The sequence below is a fragment of the Tetrao urogallus genome (assembly GCF_951394365.1).
Source record: "Tetrao urogallus genome assembly, chromosome: 2".
NCBI lineage: Eukaryota > Metazoa > Chordata > Aves > Galliformes > Phasianidae > Tetrao > Tetrao urogallus.
In genome coordinates this window covers 38,557,994-38,579,389 of record NC_136814.1, presented here as the reverse complement: position 1 = coordinate 38,579,389, position 21,396 = coordinate 38,557,994, and the positions used below count along the sequence as shown (strand labels likewise).

The 21,396-nt window shown below is 38.7% G+C and overlaps 1 protein-coding gene across 2 annotated transcripts in view; it reads right to left on the bottom strand.

Moving 5' to 3' along the window:
* Positions 1-16,398: 16,398 nt before the first annotated feature.
* SIPA1L2 (signal induced proliferation associated 1 like 2) overlaps positions 16,399-21,396 on the bottom strand; it is a gene marked incomplete at both ends in the record, with an annotated part of 82,250 nt that continues 77,252 nt past the window's right edge. Inside the window, 4 exons of one of the 2 annotated variants that reach the window (XM_079532441.1) lie at positions 16,399-16,545; positions 17,397-17,478; positions 20,019-20,142; positions 21,084-21,137. In XM_079532441.1, the coding sequence (XP_079388567.1) occupies positions 16,399-16,545; positions 17,397-17,478; positions 20,019-20,142; positions 21,084-21,137 (407 nt within the window). The remainder of the gene's footprint in view (positions 16,546-17,396; positions 17,479-20,018; positions 20,143-21,083; positions 21,138-21,396) is intronic. The other variant, XM_079532442.1, reaches the window with a different exon arrangement.

The window sequence follows — 21,396 nt, the reverse complement described above, 5'->3', positions numbered from 1 at the left end:
CCTGGCAATTTGCTTCAGAATAACTTCTTGTGAGCTCATTACATTCAGATGGATTAGTAAATTAAGCTTCCCCGATGACCTCTTCTGAAACATCTGATGTTCACCTCTATTCATGCACTTACTACAAACCATCACAAGCTTTTTTGATCAGAGCCTTCAGTTTCCCGATACTATGCAAATTTAGGCTCGTATTAATCACCAGCCTTCACTTCTGTTTTGTTTCACTGACATGGATTTGGAGCTTGTGGGAGACTTCCCTCTGACAGCTCTGGCACAGAAGCACTGTGTGCAGTCACACAGGACACCTGGAGCCAGAGTGTGTGATGCAGTGTTTGTATTTCATGTCTGGACTGGACTGAGCATATTCAGGTTGAGGATCCTGTCTTTAACTCAGCCTTTTGCCACCCTTTCAAGACTGACAACAAAGTGTCCACGAGCATCAGCTGTGATATTAATACCTTTTAGAAATGCTTCTAAGTACCTAATTGAAGTATGACAGCATACTGCTGCACCACATCAAAGCTACTCAAAACCTGCTGCTCTCTTCACTTCATGCAGGCCAGGGAGGAGCATAGGGAGTGGGGTGGGAAGGAGGAGGCAGGAGTGCTATTGTAAGCATGTGAGGTACAACCAAACCTCTGAATCCTCTTTCCCTCTCCTTTACTTTATTCCTAAGCCAGAAGTAGTTACTGTCATTCTGAGAATAACATTAAGTCATCAAAAGTGTTGTGCCTGCCAAATGACTCACCAGAGATGAGGTTCTTTTGAGTGGTGCTGCTCCAGAGCCATTGCCTCTCAAAGCACAATGCTGACACCAAACCAGGTAACCAAATAGGAGAACTAGTTCCCAAGGAATTGCAGACTGTGGGATCTGGCATCTTGCTCTGCTTTTGCATGGCGTTTAAATCAGTCATAATGCATGCCTATGAGTGACCTTACACCCAGGCTCACCCAGAATGGAGACATTCCACCTTGGCTCCTTAGAGGAGCAGACACAAACCCTTGGGCCATAGAAGTGCAAACGACTTGACGAATTCTCCCACATTCTGAGTTTTCAAAAGACATAAATACAGCCCTACAATTTCATTTTGGGTTTGGCCGAAACCCATACGTTCAAGGAAGGCACACCTGGAAGTAAGGTTCCAAGAGAGAGGAGGCTGGTAGAAGCAAACGTGGATTAGACCTTTCTCCCAACACAGATGTGATTTGCTGTGTCAAGAATGCTGCTTCACCTGTCTCACGCTGTCTGCTGCCTGCCCTGCTCTTCTTACAGGATCCTGGGCTGGAGCTAGCACAGGCAAGTAAAACTGCCCAGGCCTACTGTGGATGAGAAGCTTTCTTCAAGGGGGGAATCCTGCCCAGGAATCTGGTAGCTCTGTAAATCACAAGACTAATGTACCTTGTAAATTTGATTAGAATCAGCCACGCAGGAGACTCCAATAGCTGAACTTACCATGCATTATAAATAGGAGTAGTTGCTTTGTACAACCTGAAATAACCGAGGCAACAGGATGTCCCTTACATTGCAGCTATAGCGACCTTCTCCAAGCACCTGGAGGAAGCATGTGCTGCAATAATATTATATATTTTATGATCAGTGCTTAGGCTTCAAAGACAAGTTCACCTTTTTTCTTGGCTACTCTCGGGTGAAATTGAGTTTGTTTCTCGCTTCCTGTTCTATAAAGAAGAAAGCTTTATGCATTGTTCATCTTTTATCAACATCAAAGAGAAATAAACAGATTTAAATTTAACATTTCCCTGGCTCCAACTCTTATCAAAATGCTATTGAGCCTGCTATCAGGCTGAGGTTTAATGACATGCTTAGACGTACGGAAACACCCAAATCTCAAGGCTTCTCTGGGGTCAAGAGAGAGCCCTATGCACCAGGCTTGGAATGGGCTGTCAGCAGAATGTGTGGAGGGGATGGCAGTGATTCTGCCTTCCAGGTGGGCCTCCCCATCTGCTCAGCTTATTACGATGTCCTCTACCAGCATGAAAAGCCTGATTCTGCACAAACATAGAAAACACAGACAGCACGTATTTAGACACAAACACCCCCATCCAGCCTTCTCCAGATGTCTGTTGCTTGAGGAAGCAGAAATCAGCTGCTGAGGAAGCAGATATATCTCCAGAAACAAATCAGATTTCTGTCATCAATAGGTTGTATCTGCCTTCCTGCACAGTGACACTGCCTGGGGCTGTCCATGGTGGTCTCAGGTTGGGCACTCCTGGGAGCTGAGACAGATGGCTCCACATGGGATGAGAAGATCCATGGGACCCGCAGTAGATGGGAAAACATCAGCCCTGTGCTCCAGGAGAATATCTGTACAGGGCCACTCTTTCCCACACTCTCCGTGGCCTCCCTGCTGAAGCTGCCCTCACCTCCCCCAGACCTGCTCTTTCTCTTTTGCAAAGAGCTCCTTGAACTTCCCATGCTTTTTCAGCTATTGTAGGCACCTGAAATGATGATATCAATGGTCTACAGCGCAAGCATCCAGGTCACTCACTACAGTACTTCAGTAGTAGGAAATAATCATTCACACCTGGAAAATATCAATCCTCTCCATTCTTCATGGGAAGATCACAGTCTCACAGTGTTTATAGAGATTCTTCTTCTCTTTTCCCTCACACTTTTCTCCTTTATATGTCCCAAATATGCAGCTTTTGCTCACCCATCAATAGCACATGTTCTTTGCAGACACGGGTGGGAGCCACAGATTGAATGGTGTTTTTCGATGCTACATAGTTTTCCTTTAAGATTAAAGTAACCCATACTCCCTGGTAGACACTCTGGCCTTCACAAAATACCCTTTTGTGTCTTTAGTCTGTGGCCTAAGAACGGAGTTACAAATCATTACCAAGCACAACACCAGTTCAGCAAAAACAGATGAACATTCTACAGCTAGTGAAATGAAGGCAAAGTGTGTTTGCCTAATAGAATGTCCAGAGGACATGTAATGATGACTTTGTGCTGATGAATCAAGTATCACTGCCTGTTTGTGGCTTTGACTAGTTGTCAGCTTGGCACATCCCTCAGGGACTGATGCAATGTATGAAGGATCTTGAAGTCATAGTAGACAGGAGGATACCTAACTCCAATGCACTTAATGGGATCTAAGCAAAGAAATTAGGCAAAGGAGACCACAGAGTTCAAATGCTTCTACTGTAACACGTGCTATGTAGCTTAACAGGACTCCTGTTACTGCCCTAGGGCTGCTCAGGTAGAGCAATTGCAATAGGAGTACATGGGACTCTGTACCCTCCCACAAGATATTAATGGGAGAAGTGGAGATTGTACCTCAATAAACCTGTCTGATCATTCACAGACTCATGGAAAGTAGTGGGGGTTGTTTCTTTTAATCTGCACTCTTCTTTTTCTTCAAGTGTCCCAGTTCCCTCAAGCACAGTCACTTAGTCTGAGACTATCAATGAGCACTTTTCAAGGCTTCAGGAGATGGAGTCACCCTATGAAATCTTGCATTTCTTGAATGTAAAAGACCATTAGAAAGATGGTTAGAAATGATTTAAGAGCATATGTGTTCCATATATGGAAAATTTCCAAATTGGAAAATAATTTTATTAATTTTCTAAAGGACACGAACAATATATAGGCTGGAAGTTAGGAATAGCATGGTTTCCCATTCTGAAAACAGGTCTTCTCTGCTGTCAGACTAGCAGTGTGGTTTTGTTTTCAGTGGGGGAAGCCCAAAATATGGCATTCAGCTTCAGCTGCTTTGGTTTTCTTCCACCGCAATGCCTGAAACAGCCTTTTGGAAAAAGGAAATGAACATTTTCTCAGCAATGATCATAGAAACTTCTGATTTCAGAGACACACCATGACTTTGACTGTCATCTGTGTACAGTGAGGCAAGCAGTAGAATCAGTGAGTCCTCTGCTTACTTTCAAAGCGTAGCAACTTATTCATCTACACATACCTTATAACCTCTCATGCATATGAGCTCAAACAGTTATTTAGACAATCTATGGGGGAAAAGTTTGTGACCGGAAAACTGAAATGTGGTATAATCCTAATAACTCCTCAGTATCTGTATATAGTTCTTATCACAATTTTCTCTCCTCTCACTTGATTTTGCTACTAAATCCCTCACACTTTCTCAAGCTACTTATCCTTGCAGGCTGTAGCTCAGGTTTACTCAGAGTGGCAGATTCTTCCTGATAGCACGCACAATATGAGGGAAATTCCCTGCCTTCAGCAAGTTTTTTAAATGAGGTTATTGATTTCACTTTGCAATCGAATCAAAGTAGATTACCTGACCGAGTGCGATGGGATTTCATCCGTGGGGTGAGGACAAAAGGTGAAGGTTTTTCTGTGGAATATCAGCAGAACAAGCAAGGAAACTCGTAACTCTGCCTTGGAGGTTATCAGAGAAAAAGAAGTAACAGAAACCCCACTTTTATTAGCTTGTTGACTTGCGGTTGTTTAATGTAAGATTTTCTTGAAGACACTCACCTAATACAAGTTACCTTCTTTATGTTGATTATCTGACCTAGGTATCGAGACCTTTAAGTGCATCCTTGCTGCAGATCCGTGGCTGAGGCACTCCATCCTCCCAGAGTTCAGATATCACAAATACATGTGTGCATAGTTGTATAGACAAAGGTCTATTTTCTGGCCATTAACAGTGCTTTGGTCACTCTAAAAGAGAATATGATATTAATTGATGTTAATGGCACCGGCAAACATGTGCTCCATATTGACTCCCAGACAGCTATCCCTGCGGCAAGGAAGCCCAGAGCACGAAGAGGGAAAGGCCAAGATGTTGCTCTTCCAGCTACTCTGGTTCTAAAGAGGCTGGCTCTGTTTCCAAGCATAATTTCCATGACCTTGAAGAACGATCCAAACAACTCCAGTAGCACAATCTAAAGTGTATGCAAAAGATCCAGAGGTGACTCAGTATGGTGCCTAAGAAGCACAAATGTAGCAATGTACCTCCATCTTCCCATTCTTGCTGCCTCCTACAAAATCAGTGGTGCCACTGGGGCAGCTCTGAGCACCACCAGTAACAGAGGGGAGTAGCAGCACAAAGCACAACTCTCCTTGACATTTCTTCTATAGTTGCTATACCTGAACCCCAACTGCCTCTTTGGCAGAGCCCAGAAATGTTTCAGTGCACTAAGAAAACATCTTCTGGAACAGTAGGAGTTCCTGCACTCATTACTGGGTTTTGTGTACTTTTGCTCTCTAGAAACAATCAGCTATCAGCTGTGGCATGTTAGACAAATCATAAGAAAGATCCCTCATACTGTTTCCTTTCTTTTTTTTTTTTTTTTTTTTTTTTGGAAGATGATGATTCTTGTGCTTTACTGCCAATGACACTTGAAACAGGCCAGAATAATGAATCTATTTATTGGTTCCTTGTATTACGTAGCATATTGAGTTTCATTACGAATAAGTGGGAAATGTTTCTGTTCAGATAAACCTTCATAGCCCTCATGTTCAAGGATCAATTAATCTCACAAGATGAAACAGACGTCAAAAATTCAATGCAACATGAGAATATTCTGTTATTCTACTTATTATTGTGGCAATAAGCACTGGTACCACAAGTGTTCAGGTTTGCATAAACATTCCTGTTTTAAATCTTATTTTTAGAGATCTGTAGCTCAGTCAGAAATTTGCTGTAGGCAGAACATGTCATACAAATATTCAGCCTAGAACTAATTTTCCTTAACATGTTTAAACACCTTCCAAAACAAATAAACAAATACTTCAGCACTTTCAAAAACACACTTCTCTCTATCTTGATCTAAACACGGGGCTTGATTCAACAATGAGCAGCTCTACTTTGAAGCTAATATGAAGTATAATAACATTTACTGAATTGGGCTACCCTAGAAGTAAACTAGAATGAAATAGTGGTAGATCAGACTCAAAGGCTCTTCATTTATCAAAAGTTCGATGTGCCTTTATTCGATCCTGCTTTAACACCAGCCTGAAAACATCTGACCTCTACTCATAACAATCTGTCCAAAAGGATAGAAATCCTGGGTTATAAAACTGGCTTCCAGATGACCATATATCATTATCTAGGGCATCCAACAATGCTTCAAATGTGTCTCAGCCAAAATAAGATAGGTGAGTGCATTCCACATACTCTGTTCTCATTTATTCAAAATGAAAAATCCCCTTAGAGGGATATTACTTTGTACAGAACTCAAAGCAGCGCTGACTTCAAATACCAACACTTCTCACTGTACCTATCACAAGCATGTGTGCATCTGTGCATGTCTTCTACTGATGTCTTCCACTGATGCCATAAACAGCAAAGCATTTTCTGTCCTCAAACTGTAGTTAGATGTAACAAAAATTACAGCATCTTCAAAGAGAGTTTGGATAGATGGGAAAAGGAAGGAAACTACATTTACTCTGCGTGTTCCTGGATATACAAGATAGGTAACTGTGCCTGTAAGGCACATTGGAACATTGTTTGAGTTTGGACTCCCGGTACAAGAGGGATAGCAACAAACTGAAGAGAGAGCAGCAGAAACATTACATACATAAAAAATAGACTCCGGACCCTGCAAATCCAAGTAGGCCAGATGAAGAACATTCACTCTGATATGAAGGAGAGTGTTTACATTTCTGGCAATGTTGCCTTAGCAGGTTTAAAGTCATCATGTAATAAAGTGAACAAAAACCAGCCTCCCTGAAAATTGAGAGTTCTCCATATATTCTGCTCATAGCTGGAACAATAGCCTCAGTTGAAGGAGGTTCATAGAGGAGTGCTTTTTTCAGACATCACAATATCTTAAGCATACTGGAGGTTAAAGATGCTTTCAAAGAGGTAGATCTTTGGCTGTACAGTTGACTGCTTTTGAATGCCAGAAAAGCTACTCTATGCACAGCAAACTCCTACAGTTACTTTCAAAATAACCTAGGAATCCTGAACCTATTTGTTTGCCACCAGAAACATTTCTACAATCAAGTGTCGAACCGTCTCAGAGCCTTCAAAGTATTTGAAGATTCTTGTGCTGCTTCTCCTTGTAGATGACTTCAATCAGACCAAGCTGTTTACATTTTTTCAAGCCCGCTTTATTTCCTGCATTTCCAGCTGCAGTCCACAGTATGCACTTAGTACTGGTAACACCAGATTTTCCAGAGTTCTCATTATACGACCACAAGCAAATGTTTCAGAAAATGAGTAGATAATTGGGAGGGATGGTATCAGCTGTATTTGTTTGATCACTGTTTACTGTATGAGCATTGTGTGCTAGGTACAATTTAAAAGGCTACAGCTGGACAGCAGAAAGGAAGGCTGCTTTGCTCTGGCATGCAAGCAAGCAGCTTGCTGCAGCATGTGGAGCAGGTGAAACCAGTGGTGAAAGGCAAGGAGTAGACAGCAGGGAGCTTGCAAGCTGGCTGGGGACTCCCAAAGGGAACAGAAAGCCTGCCTGTGACACTAGGATTCACAAATAGCCATAGGCTGCCAGAGGAAAACAGTTTCCTCGAGTATCAGATGGGACCCTGCAGTCCAGAAAGCTGCTCAAAGCTCTATGGTGCAAGCAAGAGGAAACAGCCAGCCCTCATGGGTAGAGAATAAAGATTTATTTTTCAACACTGGAAAAAAATAGGTTTGTCTCCATCAAAAGATCAGAGTATCTCTGTCAGCAATTACATTTCTCTCATCTGTATTCTAATCAAATTATGCATTTGACTGGGAGCCCTTTTGATATTTCAGGCATTTTCCCTTCAAGGAAAGGTGCAGGAATATCTGCTTCTCTGCTCTGGGTATCTCATTTTTCTGTCAGCATAGATCAGAATCCCAGTCTCATTCATAATACTAAAGGCTTCATAACATTAACAGTAAGTATTTCCACATCATTTCCACAAAAATGCAGCAGGGGTATTTCTGAGAATTTTCTTTGAGGTGAAAACTGATTTTTATGGAGGAAATTCATAGCAAGTGGACGAGTCATGATCACCATATTGTTGGCCATTCAAGGTAATGTGGTTTGCTGTCTGCATGGTTTGACAGAGAACATTTGATGCATTCAGGAATTATACACTGGCCAGTTAAATAAGCATGCCTAATCATTCCTCTCTTTTTCTCTCTGTGGAGATTATTAAATTATCTCTATGATGTTACAGAAACATGTAAAAAGGATGCTCATCCGTACTGAATCTTCTGAATCTTCTTAGATCTCTTATATTTCATACTTGTTTTAGATACAAAAATAAGAAATCAGCAACTGAACAACTTCAACTTGCTCTGCAATAACAAACTAGGACAGACAGAAGGAAAGCACCTATACACAGTCTTAGTGACAATCCACATTTCAAGTATCCAAGAGGATTTTCTGCATGAACCTTAATAAGGCTATTTACAAACGATGAAACTCTCCTGTCAGCATCCCTTTAACGTTTCGCAGCATAAACGTTTCTCTTGCCGGACAATTGGCGAGACGTTAGGAGGCTTACTGCATGCTGTGCTGTGAGGCTATCTAGTTTTAAAGAGCAAATGACTCATTTAATAGATATGGTTCTGTTGAAAGAACATTCTTCAGAGCTTAGTAAGAGGTTTAAACCACATTAACATTAGAAATCAATGAGCCAAAAAACTGCGGGCTACTGAGGTCATGGTTAATAAAGACAGGCTTCAATTTTATTTTCATATCCTGTTTTGGTCTAATCCCTTGACCTCATTTTTTAAGCATGGTCTGGATGTAATTCACCATTTCAGACAAAGAGACTGATCATTTTTCCCACTTTTACTCTCTTCAGCGATTTTAATTATATTAAACTTTTAACTGTTATTAACAGCAGAGGAATTGAATCATATTTACTGATATTTCCAAAGAAATCTGCCACCCAGTATGCACACGCCCACAACATGCAGTCCAATTTAATGGTGCCATTTGGAGTACTTCTGGCTAAATGATAGGAATCTTCTGATGGCTAGATGACATTAAAATGCAAAGGAATAGCCCATTGTTTTCTCTTTTGAATGGTAGATAACTCATTCCTCAATGTCCACATCAATGTCTGTATGCAGTCTGAAAGCATGCTGAACAATTTCTAACATTAATTAGTGCTAATATTTAGGGTCCCATACTAATCAAAAAACATTTCACAAAAAGGGATTTTGAATTGTTTAGGTGCCGAGCTGCCTTGGCAGCTAAAGTAAAAGAAAGCCCAGAAAAAAGGAGTGGATTTTTCTACCTTTAAAAAAACCGTATTTCCTACAAAATGAAGATACTAAAAGTCTAAAATTCTGTGCTTATTCAAACTGAAACCCCTACTGATAAACACTTTGCTCCTAGCTAAGGAAGGGATGATCAAGAATCTGGGAGTTATGAGACAAAATGCTGTCAACAGTTCAATTTCAAAAGCATTTCAAATCTGTTAGGGAAGAACCTCGAGCTCAGCAGCTTGAAGTGTACTTAAAGCACGTATTTCCTGGAGCACTTGTTCTTTAAAAGAAAAAATATGTCTTGGGCTTGTGAATAAAGTGTTTTTAGAGCAAGAAACGCAGCACTGATGAGAACACAGACCTCAGATTAACATGCAAAAAAAAAAAAAAATCTTAAAAATATACTATCTACAAAGTCATGAAATAATGTTATGGGTAATGAAAGATGGGTAGGCTGGTATTTACTTCTGGACAACTGTAGGGCATATATTTATTCTATTACTGGTAGCTTTGGTCACTTAAATAATCATACACTTTCACCAGTTTCAAACAGGAAAAGATGAAAAGGACTGAGTTACCAACACTTTACATTTCAGACTAACAAAGTGTCCCAGCTTACATACTAAGTCTGAATATTGTAGATCTTCTTCCAGATTTCTTCTGGGGTTAAGTCATGAGGAAACTTTTTCTTGAGGTAGTCACAATTGCTTTCTAGGTCCCAAACAGTGGATTTACAAAAGAATAGGCAGGATACATAAATTTTTCCAATTTTATTAAAATTCTAATATTTGGAGATAGAGTTATCTGTCATCAATAAAAGTACAACTCAAATAATGCCCCCAATTACTATTAGTGTATTTTGCACATCCCACTTTCTGCCATGGAACGTTTTGTCTCTTTACTCCCCGTCATCTTGCCTCAGATTTACTGCAAACACTTCCAGCTACTCTACAGACACGAGGACACATAAACTGATATTACAGAATATATAATCATCTTTTGGGTTTTCTGATGTTGGTCAGAAAATGCCCATCTACTGCTTCTCAGATTTTGAGATTTAATGATTTGCTATAACAGGAACACAGAAAAACACAAAATAGATTTATATATTTTCTGCAAAACTAACATATTTGTGTTGCTCCTCTAACAGCTTCTGGTTGCTCCTGTTACAATATCAATGTGACTTTTATCATATTAAGGAGCCTTTAAGTATCAACTGTTAGTGGAAACAAAAAGCTCATCTGTCTGAAAAACAGAACAAAGGACATAAAACTACCTCTCTAAAGAGTAGTAAATAAAATAAATAAAAATCCCATATTGAACAGTTTGATACCTTCACACGATCTCTTAAGAAGAAGGGAACAATTAAGTGGAAAAGTGGAACAATTAAGCTCATTCATTCCATTCTGTGGTCCTACTGGTTTCCCATAATTTGGCACAACAGCCAGAAGTGTCATTTGCCTGTCTGGAAGGATGGAAAAGAAAATCAAAAGAATTGAAAATGTAAGCAAATATCCTCCCTACCTCCTCCTCCCCTCTCTACACCGTTTCTCTTTTGTTTTGTTTTGTTTTTTTCAATTGCGTCCCTGGTTAAGATTTTAGGAATCTGCTAGATATAGCTATTTTGGAAACACATATTCTTGACTGGCTTTTCTCATGACTCAAAAATGATTCCAAAGGCTAGTACTGTGATAAGAGAGTGAGAAACTTAAGAAATTTAATGTTGAATGCTAATTCACTCTCATACCACAGTAAAGTTTTACATTTTGCAAGGCTGGATGGAGGTCTACCTGTCTTGCTTTCTGTTCTACAGGCACTGTGGAGAATGTCAGAGGAGCAAAGACTGAAAAATGTTTAGTCTCTGCCTCTCAGTAGCTTTGTCCAAACCCATATAAAACTGTTCCTGGCTGTCCAGACCAGGGTGCTTCTGCAGGCCAATATGTGTTCCTTCTGGACCACATGCTATTGGATTCGTCTTGAGAGAAAGCAAGGGAACTTGCTAAGGAGTGAAATAAAGGAAGTGTGGGAAATCAAACAAAAAGGCATCCTGTGTGCACAGAGAAAAGAGCTGAGATTAAGGCTTATTTTCTGGGCAAATTGATTTCTGGATTCCTAAAATACATATTTCCTTCCCAGTTTGCATAATTTGCTCCCAAACACACAGAAGCAAGCTTTTGTCTAAAAACTTTGCTTTTGGATTGAAATACTTTCTTTTCCTTCTAGTTTTTGCTGCGGAAGTGAGAAACTGGGGTAACAAATAATTTGTTAGCAATATTTAATGTTATGATGTTTTCAAATGATACAACACTAGCTCCTGGGTTTCACTAAATTTCTTAGAAACTAGAACAAAAATTTAATTTTAGAGCATTTCAGACTAAAAGAAGTATTACAGAGAGCTCATGAAATACTAGTGCAAAAATATCATAATGTCTAGCAATTTTTTTACAGACTGAAAGTTGTTTTTCCAATTGTTTGCTCTACAATTTACTTATGTGTTTGCATTGCAAGTAATTGAAGCATTTATTTCTCAAACAACTTGATTTGGGGCACAGAAAAAAAGGCAAATTAATTTCAGAATTTATATTAAACAATACACAGAAGACATAAAGAATTACAGAATCGTAGAATAGCTTGGGTTGGAAGGGACATCAAGGATCATCGGGTTCCCAGTCCCCGCTGCAGGCAGGGTTGCTGACTGCTAGATCAGGTACCAGATCAGGTTGCCCAGGGCCCCATCCAACCCGGTCTTAACACCTCCAGGGACAGAGCCTCACAACTTCTCTTGGCAACCAGTTCCAGCACCTCACAACCCTTCCCCACCTCTAATCTAAATCTTCCCTCACTTGGTTTGAAGCCCTTTCTCTTTGTTCTGCCACTATCCATCCACGTAAAACTTGATTTCCCTTCCCTTTATAATTTCTCTTTAAATACCGGAAGGCTGCAATGAGGTCTCCTTGCAGCCTTCTCTACTTCAGACTGAACAAGCCCAGTTCCTTCCTTCTTTGTAGGAGAGGTGCTCCAGCCCTTTGATCATTTTTGTGAACCTTCTCTGGACCCTCTCTAAATGCTCCTCATCTTTCCTGAGTTGGGGGCCTGAGACCTGGATGCAGTGCTCCAGCTGGGGCCTTTTGAGGGCAGAGCAGAGAGGGACAATCATATCCCTCAAACTGCTGGCCGTCCCTCTGCTGATGTATCCAGGATATCGTTGATTTTCTAGACTGCTAGCACACACTGCTGGCTCATTTAAAGTTTTTCATCTACCAAGATCCTTAAATCTTTCTTAGCCGGGCTACTCTCGAAGAGCTCTTCTCCCAGTCTGCATACATGTCTGGGATTATCTTGACCTAAGAGCAAAATCTTGCACTTTTCTTTTTTGAACCTCGTTAGGTTCTCATGGGCCTTTTGACATTATCAAGGTCCCTCTAGATAGTACCCCTTCCTTCTGCCATTATCAACTGCACCACTCAGACTGGAGTCAGCAAATTTGCTGAGGCTGCACTCAATCCCACTGTCTATGTCATGATAAAGATATGAAAGAACATTGGTACAAAAACAGAACCCTGAGGGATACAACTTGTGACCTGCTTCCCCTTTGACATAGAGACATTGACCACAACCCTCAAGCTATGACCTTCCAACTAATTCCTTATCCGCCAATTAGCTGACACTTTGAATCCATATCTCTCCAATTTTGAGACAAGGATGTGGTGGAGGACCATGTCAAAAGTCTTGCATAAGCCTAGGAAGATGGCCTCAGTTGCCTTCCCTTTGTCCACCAGTGCTGTCACTCCATCACAGAAGACCATCAGATCGGCCAGCCATGAACTTCCCTTGGTGAAGCTATGCTGTCTGTTTCAGGTCACCTTCCTGTCCCTCCAGTGCCTTATAAAAATTCTGTATAAAGCTATCACATGCCTACTGACCACAGTAAAAGTATGTTGTCAACAAAAAAGCAAAAATTAGCCCTGACTTTTTTAGCAGTGATCTCAGAAAAGAAACCTATACACAATAAAATAAAGCCCATGTTGTGACAAAAGTCTCAGTAAGGATCTCCTTGAATAAGGATCCGTATATAAATTATGATATCATTTTTAAGGCAGAAGTTGAACATTTGGTAATCTTGCCACAATTTATATTTTTCCCTTACAGCAGTAAATGCCTGAGTTGGTTTGGTTTCTGCATCTTGGTATACTTCACAGCACAGTCTACCGTGCTGGAAAGACTTCTCTGACATCTAAATCACTTCCATATTATTGTTTCAGTTCAGAACACAAAAGAATCTTTGAAGTGAATTTTCAGACCATCCCCACTTACTATGCTTTGGTTCATATGGATTGGATTTATTGCACAGTGCCTGGCATCCTTCCAGATAAAACTAAACCAGAGCCAACCTAACATACCATTTCAGCCACCAAAGGCTACCCAATCACAAGACCGGACAAAAGCGAGCCTGATTGATCTCCTCTCACTTTCAAAGCTTGCGTTATCAACAGTGTCAATTTTTCTAGTGTTCCACACTAGATGCTAACATTGACTTAAGCCTTTGTCTCTCCACGTATATAAATCAGGCATTTTTAACAGTAAAATGTCTCAAAGTATTATTCTTAAAAAAATCAGATAACTGCAGTGTCCAATTAAATACTCATTATCTTTGCCAAACCTGTATCATGATCCCTAATAAATACTGTATTCACATGTCACTAAAACATCTTATTACGGTGAAAGACACTTGAGGAAGAAGAATACACCTCTGACAAATCTACTCTTGTGAGGAAGTGGTCAGCAAAGGCATTAAGAGATTTGTGGGAAAGATTTCTGCCACTGTCAGAAACAAAACGTTTTTAATTGGTGGGAAAAGGCAAAAAACAACTATGGAAAATCCTTTTTGCAAAGCTAATTAAAATAATGCTTTTTCTTTTTTTTTTTTTTTTGTAATTGAGAGATAAAGATGAACACTGAAATTAATATTGGACTATAAAATCTCACACAAACCTAACAGCATTACTTCAGACAAAGCTCACTTCCATTAACACAGCTCAAAAAGGCCAAACCAGTCCTCATGAAAACATGTTCACAGACAAATTGCACGAGCTGTTCAGCACTGCTATTTTGGCAAGGTCTCCAGCCAGATGGATTTGCTAATGACTCTTGTAAGGTGTTTAAATTAGAATCTAGTGTAACACATGACTGCCATGTTTAATTACTCTTTGCTGATATAGCTTAATGAATATTCTTTGGTATGTAAGAGTCAGAGTTTTTGATGAAAAATACAAAGACAAAATAGACTTTTTCATCTGAATATGAAGATATCAAAGCGTCGGTTTACTGCCCATGTAACTCTTCCTAAGACCGGATAATCAGAACAATGATTAGAGCAGGAATATACATTTGTCTTATGAAACATTTCTTAGCCGATACAAGCTAACAATGGATACAGAATTTTATTTGCATCAGTTGCATATATATTTTAACAATTCTACAATTTTCTGTAGGTCTGCCTGAATGCAGTCAGCCACTGAAATGTAAATGGGATACAAACATGATCTCAAATGATTTCATTTTCTTTCAGAAGGATAACTTCAAAGGATCTTATTGGCTTCATTTCATTTTGTAAACTTCTACTTTTTTGGAGCAGACTTAGTACATATAGCTCAATATCACACACAAAACTGTTACAAAAGAAGAGGAACAAAGTAGTGCAAGCTATCATCAACCTACTTTCACATCTCACATGCTAACACTGCAATCAAATCTTCAATTGCAGACACAAGAGGAGGATGGATGTTATTTGCTGTTTTGATAAATATAAAATAATACAGAAAAGCTAGACATCTTTTCAATTTTTTTTTTCTTTAGAACATATTTATGCATAAAGCAGTTTTTCTCATTGGTCACTAATGAACATATGCCCATAAACAGTCAATACAACTTTTACTCCTTGACCTATGAAGCTACCTCCTTAGTTATAGGATAGGATACACCAAATCAACTCTCATAATGGTGACAATCCCTCATCAGTAATAAGAGACCGTAAGAGCTATGGGAGCTTGGAGTGATTCCAGATTGAGAACGTAGACTGAGCTGAACAGAAACCTGAACTATTTGTGATGACAGTAGTTGTAGATGATACAAGATAAAGTAATTTTTCAGGTTTAGATTTTGAACATTTATTAAAAAAGCAGGATGTATGTTCATTTCAAATTAAACAGTTAAAAATGTTAAAGCATACAAACAAATCAATTGTGTACTAGCAGCATCCAATTGTTAGAATTTTCTAGAACTCCTCAGTACAGTCTTGGCAAGCTAAAAATATTACAACTTGCAACCAACTGACCTCACCATAGTGCAGATAAAACAAACTTTATAAAATCAACAATTTAAGGTTAAATAAGCTTAAATAAAGGTGTTAAATACAAGACACTTGATCAAAGCTTCTGTACAAAGATAAACAAATTTGGCATTATACAATTGATTGGCTGGCTCACACCATACATGTTTCCAATAGTTAAGCAGTATAACTGTTTAGCTGAACATCAACTATACAAAAGTAACAGAAGTTGGGAGTAGGCTAACCCCTGTGAGCCATTTACAAGGCATGTGTATCTTTAGAAAATCAAAACACTGTTTATATTCAGGCACCATTTGTTCCTGCAAATAAATAATCTCTAATGTATCTGCATCCAAACTAGTGTTAAACACATCAGTGCTAACATTTTATAAACACAGCTTTTTGACTATTCACTATACCTCCATTCTTATTGCTATGACGATGTGGACTGGGGAAATAAAACTACTGTACATACAAAAAAATAGAGCACCTTTTAAACATTAAAGTATATGTCTGGTTATTCTTTTTATCTTACAATACTGAAGCCCAAGCTAATGTAAATTGCTTTAACATCTTCACCAGTGCACCTGAAACGCAGGAACTAAAACCCCAAATATTCCTTTTCAGGCAAGCCCTAGCCAGCACATCCTCTAAAAATGTCTAAAATGACACTAGGAATTTTTTTACATTCATCTCACACAAACAAATATCTGCTATTCTCTCCTTTCTTCATACGAGCTTAAAGACAAGTTACCACAGGTCTCTCTCCTTTTCAAATGAATAAAACTGGGTAGAGAATGTAGCAGAAACACCTACAATGGATTGTGAACACAGTGAAATTATTACCCCGTTAATTCAAAAAAATACAGCTGCTACATTACAGCTGTTACAAGTAAGTATTTTCCAAGGGTTCAGCCATTAGGATTTTTTGTCGATCGTATTGAAGAACCATTCTGTAAATTTCCTCAGTTGAGCAGCTGCTGTTTGAGACTCCTCTTGAAGCCTCATGTTATCTTGCCTCAGATGCTGTACCTCTGCTTGGAGAACTGCTTTGTCCTGTTTTTCCTGGTTAACAGAGATACAAGTTGAAGAAAGCAAGCAGTCGAGATTCAAGGACCTATATAGTGTTACTGTTTTAATATTTCCATGCAAACCATTCAGCTATATTCTGTTGAGCACTCTAATGTATTTTGACAACTGCTAATGGTAAGTTGATTCCCAAAATGTGTTTCAAGTGCCTCATTCCTTCTCAGTACATTGTTATGAAGATAAAATGATGCAAGCTAAAAAGAAAGCTAGACCCTATTTCAATATCAAAATCATAGAAATTCACTCAATTCAACAAAAATTCAAGGAGTAAAAAATAAGCAGATTTTGAGTATTATAAATGATATGTGAAAGTCCAGGAAGAAAGAAAATTATCTACTTTCAAAATCTTCCCATAATTATTTTCTGACAAAAACAGACTCATTTCCACCAGTCCTTGGCATTGTTCCCAGCTCAGGAATTACAGCAAATGAGATAAATCAAGTCATTGTTACATGATTGAGGCACACATGAGGCAAGAAGGGTGACAAATCTAGAGTGCTAACTTCTTAGTAGTAGCGCTTGTGTGCATAGCCGTATGCTTTGTTAAATCTCAAACATCACAAGATAGGGATTAAGTACATTATTTATTCTAGAGTAGTATATGTAGGATAATTAATTCTGCAGTAGTCAGTGACCTGCAAACTTGTTAGCCTTGCAGCAATTTGTTTGTGTAGCCACTCCCACACTTATCACTAGACCCTACCATTCATAAGCGTCATTATGTTACCTATTTTAACTTACCTACTTTTTTCAAGCCCTTAATGACCTTCACACAAAAATCTATCTATTAAAATTAGAGAGCAATAATACCAATAGCATACTCTTACCTTTCTCAGGTCAGTTTGTAGTTGCCGAAGGATCACTTCCAGCTGGTTAACTTTTCCAGTCAGAGTAGTTGGCGCATGCTCCCTGTAAACAAAACCATTACATTCAATTTGGGTTACTTAAAAACATTTCAACCCCTGTTTTCTCCACCCATTTTTGCAAAATAATACTTCTAGTGATAGCAGGGGAAGCAAATCTCTTTAGGGATAGTTGGGAAAACCAAGATAAAAGCAGCAACAGTGGAAGGCTACTTACTATCAGTACACAAACCCACTGCTATGTTATTTGAATTATGACACTGTGTCTCATTCAGGTCTCTCAGAAATCAAAATGATTTTAAGGAGGAATGTTTCAGGTTTTATTTGCACACACCTTCCCATTGCAAGTCAAACTTGCTGGTAAATGGTATGCTGAGCGCATTTGTTAACAAGCTACTTTCAGATAAGGACTGTACTAATCTGAAGCAAGCTGCAGCAGTAATTTTTGCAAATTAAAGGATCCATTTGAATTCTTTTGTCTGGTTTGCAGTTGTGTCATTTCCAGCAAAAGATAAACCTACAGCTTCGTGGAGACAAATATTTTGTTTAAAGGTCAAAACATGTGAAATATTGCTACAGGTTAATCAAATGCATGACTGGAGGAAAATATTGAGAATAGCTACTGTTCCCTGTATGACACTGAACACTGGCAGAGTTTCATAATATGTTATAGATGAAATTAGCCATAATGTGAATTATTATCTAGAAAAGAAAATCTGAAGAGAGAGCAATTTTTTTTTAATACAAAGCTGAATCAGTTTCTTCAAGCAAGTGCAAAAATCAGTCATTTTCCAATGCTTAAAGATGAACATTTTAAAATCTTTTTGCAGTCCTTACTGATCACTAGCTGGTGAAGGATGTGGACTTCGAAGTAATGGAAATAAATGTATTTAATCATGTAAGTTAATTTGTTTAAAATGTGTTCAAAATTAAATGGGACATTCTAACAAGCAAGAAGACTAAACCCTTTCTTATCCCTCCATTTCCTCTTTTCCATTCCTGTTGCTGAAGAGCAAAACTAATCAAAGACGTGTTTCCTTTCTAACATGAGCTAATGGACAGAATCTACTCCCCACAGCAGAGAAGACAGGAGCACACTTAGATTACTGGTGGTGAAGAATTTGGGCAGTTTTGGCACAGAAGTTTCCCGCAGCCCCCAGTTATAGGTTCTCCTGATTTATTTCTCTCCTCATAAATGAAAAAGTAGCAATTTTTCCTTGAATGTGAACAGCTGCAAAAAATAAATAGGAACACCTGCTCCAAGATCTGAAATGTTTGCTGCAGATAAGAGTCTTGCATCCTACTGAGCTGAGCTCCTTTTACCAGTTCAGATGAAAACAGAAATGAATATAACACAAACTACTGTTGCAAAGGAGGAACACAGTGAAAAATGCGGCTTTGAGGTGCAATAGATCAGTTCAGGTTAATTGGTTAAACTCTGCATATACCTTTACTGTTCTAATGAGAGAGTTTGTCCTGGCTATGCTACAAATTTCCCAGATGAAAATGCTCTGAGTTTGATTCACATTGAAACAACATTTCAAAAGTAAAGTGAAGGTGTGATCTGTTAAGGCAACAGTTCAGCTATGAAATCATGAAACATTCATGTAGACAGTTAGACATCACATGTTTTGAAGTAAAACCCTAAGAGCCATTTTCACTGATAGTTCATATACTTGGCAAAAGTACTATTGCGAAGACAAAGGCAATGTTCACACAAGCAAAACTGTGTGCACTATATACAGATTGCTTTGATAGATTGAAACTCAGAGAAGCAGTCCTTGTTCAGTAAATTCATGATCTAAATTAAGACTGTAAGGAACTGTTAGGATTTTAATTCTTTATGGCAACTATTATGCAAGGCAGTGCCATTGAGAGGACTTCCGAAGTTAAAGATTGTGTCAGTTCCCTATGGTTAAAATCTGTCAGCTGAAGAGCAGTAAGAAAACATTCCTAACTTTCACAAACCAGTAGCTGGACCAAGATAATTCCATCCAATGTCATATTTTCTTCCTCAGATCTTATAATGTGTTAATTTCTGAATAGTTTAAACAAAATGCTAAACTGCCCATAGCCAAAAGGTAGGTAACATCAGGATTACAGCATTCATTCCAGAACACTGACCTCAAAGCAAATATTCAAATATATCTCCTACCCTTTTCTCTCTCTTTTTTAAAAATTTAATAATAAAGTATAAATTTAATTTTGAAACTTGCATATTTTCAGAGTACAGGAGCTCTGCTTCCTATACTCCTCTGGTTTCTTTTTTTCACATTTAATCACATGATCAAAGAATGGTTTGCATTGGAAAGGATCTTAGCTATCCACTAGTCCCAAACCAACTGCCATGGGCAGGGCTGACACCCACTACATGACATCCTGACTCTTATTTTCCTTCTTTACTTTTTGGCTTACAAATTATTCATTTTGTCCAGTTTTTTCTTTGCATCTCCTTGCATGTCCCCTTCCCCTTTACAGCATTTAAGTTAAGGAAAAGGATATGTAACAAGCAACACTAGGAGAAAAAGGAAAGCAACTTTTTTGTTTTGTTTTGTTTTAAGGAAATGTGCTGTAGTTTTGACATACCCAGCAGCATCAAGAAAATCTTTTCCATCTGTGGGACTCTCATCCAAAGGTAATTCTTGTGTTCCTTCCAAACCCTGAGCATGCTGCATATCATCCAAGGTACAAAAAGATGCTACTCTCTGATCTGTAAAAAAAAGTAACGTAAGGTTATGTTTAAAGATGTATATTTATATATATAAAATAAAAGGCTCTATTACAGCCATTGTTCTTGCTCAGTTCAACAAAAGGATGTAGATTTCTACATCATAGCTTCGAAGATAGTCAGCAGATGTAAAGTACGTTCTAATTAGTTGGCTTCCCCACATCTGCATCCAAAGGCAAACTCAAAGCAAATTTTTTGCACCTCAGATCTGTTTGGACTAGTTAAGACTGATATGATCAGTAAATTGGTCTTGATGAAATCCACAGAAAACTGCTTGAGAACTCAGGGCCACAACCAATGTCAATATGAACTCAATGAAAAAGTTTGTATTTTCTATAGACTTAGAGCCCTTGGATTCCTCAGAAATCTCTACTGCCAATTTTGTACTTTTTTGCAGTTTACTATCATCTCAAGCATTTGCAGAACCTTCTGGTAATCTGCAGACTGGAAAAAACAACAAATTCATGCTAGTTTTATCAGTTGAGGTTTTTGTTATACATATTACGAAGGCACACTATTACCTATGTTGGATTGCACTAGAGTGTAATCTAACAAGCACAGGTTTTACCTATGGATATACAGTGTGGTTGCCAAAATACATCAGTTATCACGTAATAGAACTATGCCATGCAGATCATAATTGCACAGAATGGGAGTAAATTATGCATTCATTAGGATTTAATTTGTCTTCTATAAAAATATAATCCATATTCTGTGGAGATTCATTTAACTTATTTCTCTTAAGCAAAATCCAAGTCCTTAGGTTTGTTTAAATTCTGGTGACAACATGCCTGCCTCGCCTTTTCTCCCCTTGCTCTACCACCCCAGAGACCCAAAGCTTGCATTATCATGCAAACGTGCAAACACAGGAAATATTAAAGAAAGTTTACAAAATATAAAAGTCATCAATCCCAGATCATCACCTAGAAACGGCGTATGATGACAGAACGGCCCAAGTTCTTCATCTGAGTCAAAACCTGGAATAAGATTTAGAATGTTCCTATAAACAAGACAATCCATCTCCACTAAAGTAGCTGTGGCCCTTATGTAAAGTTCACAAAATGGGATACTCCCAGTGCAACTCATGCTGGCTCTCAGTGCCAGCCTTACAAAACCATTTTTGTACACCGACATTACAGTAAAGCATGCGATGTCATGCACAGTGTCTCTAACAGCAATACCCAATGTTGTGCATGGCAATTTGGCACGACACACAAAAAAGACAATCCTCCAAAC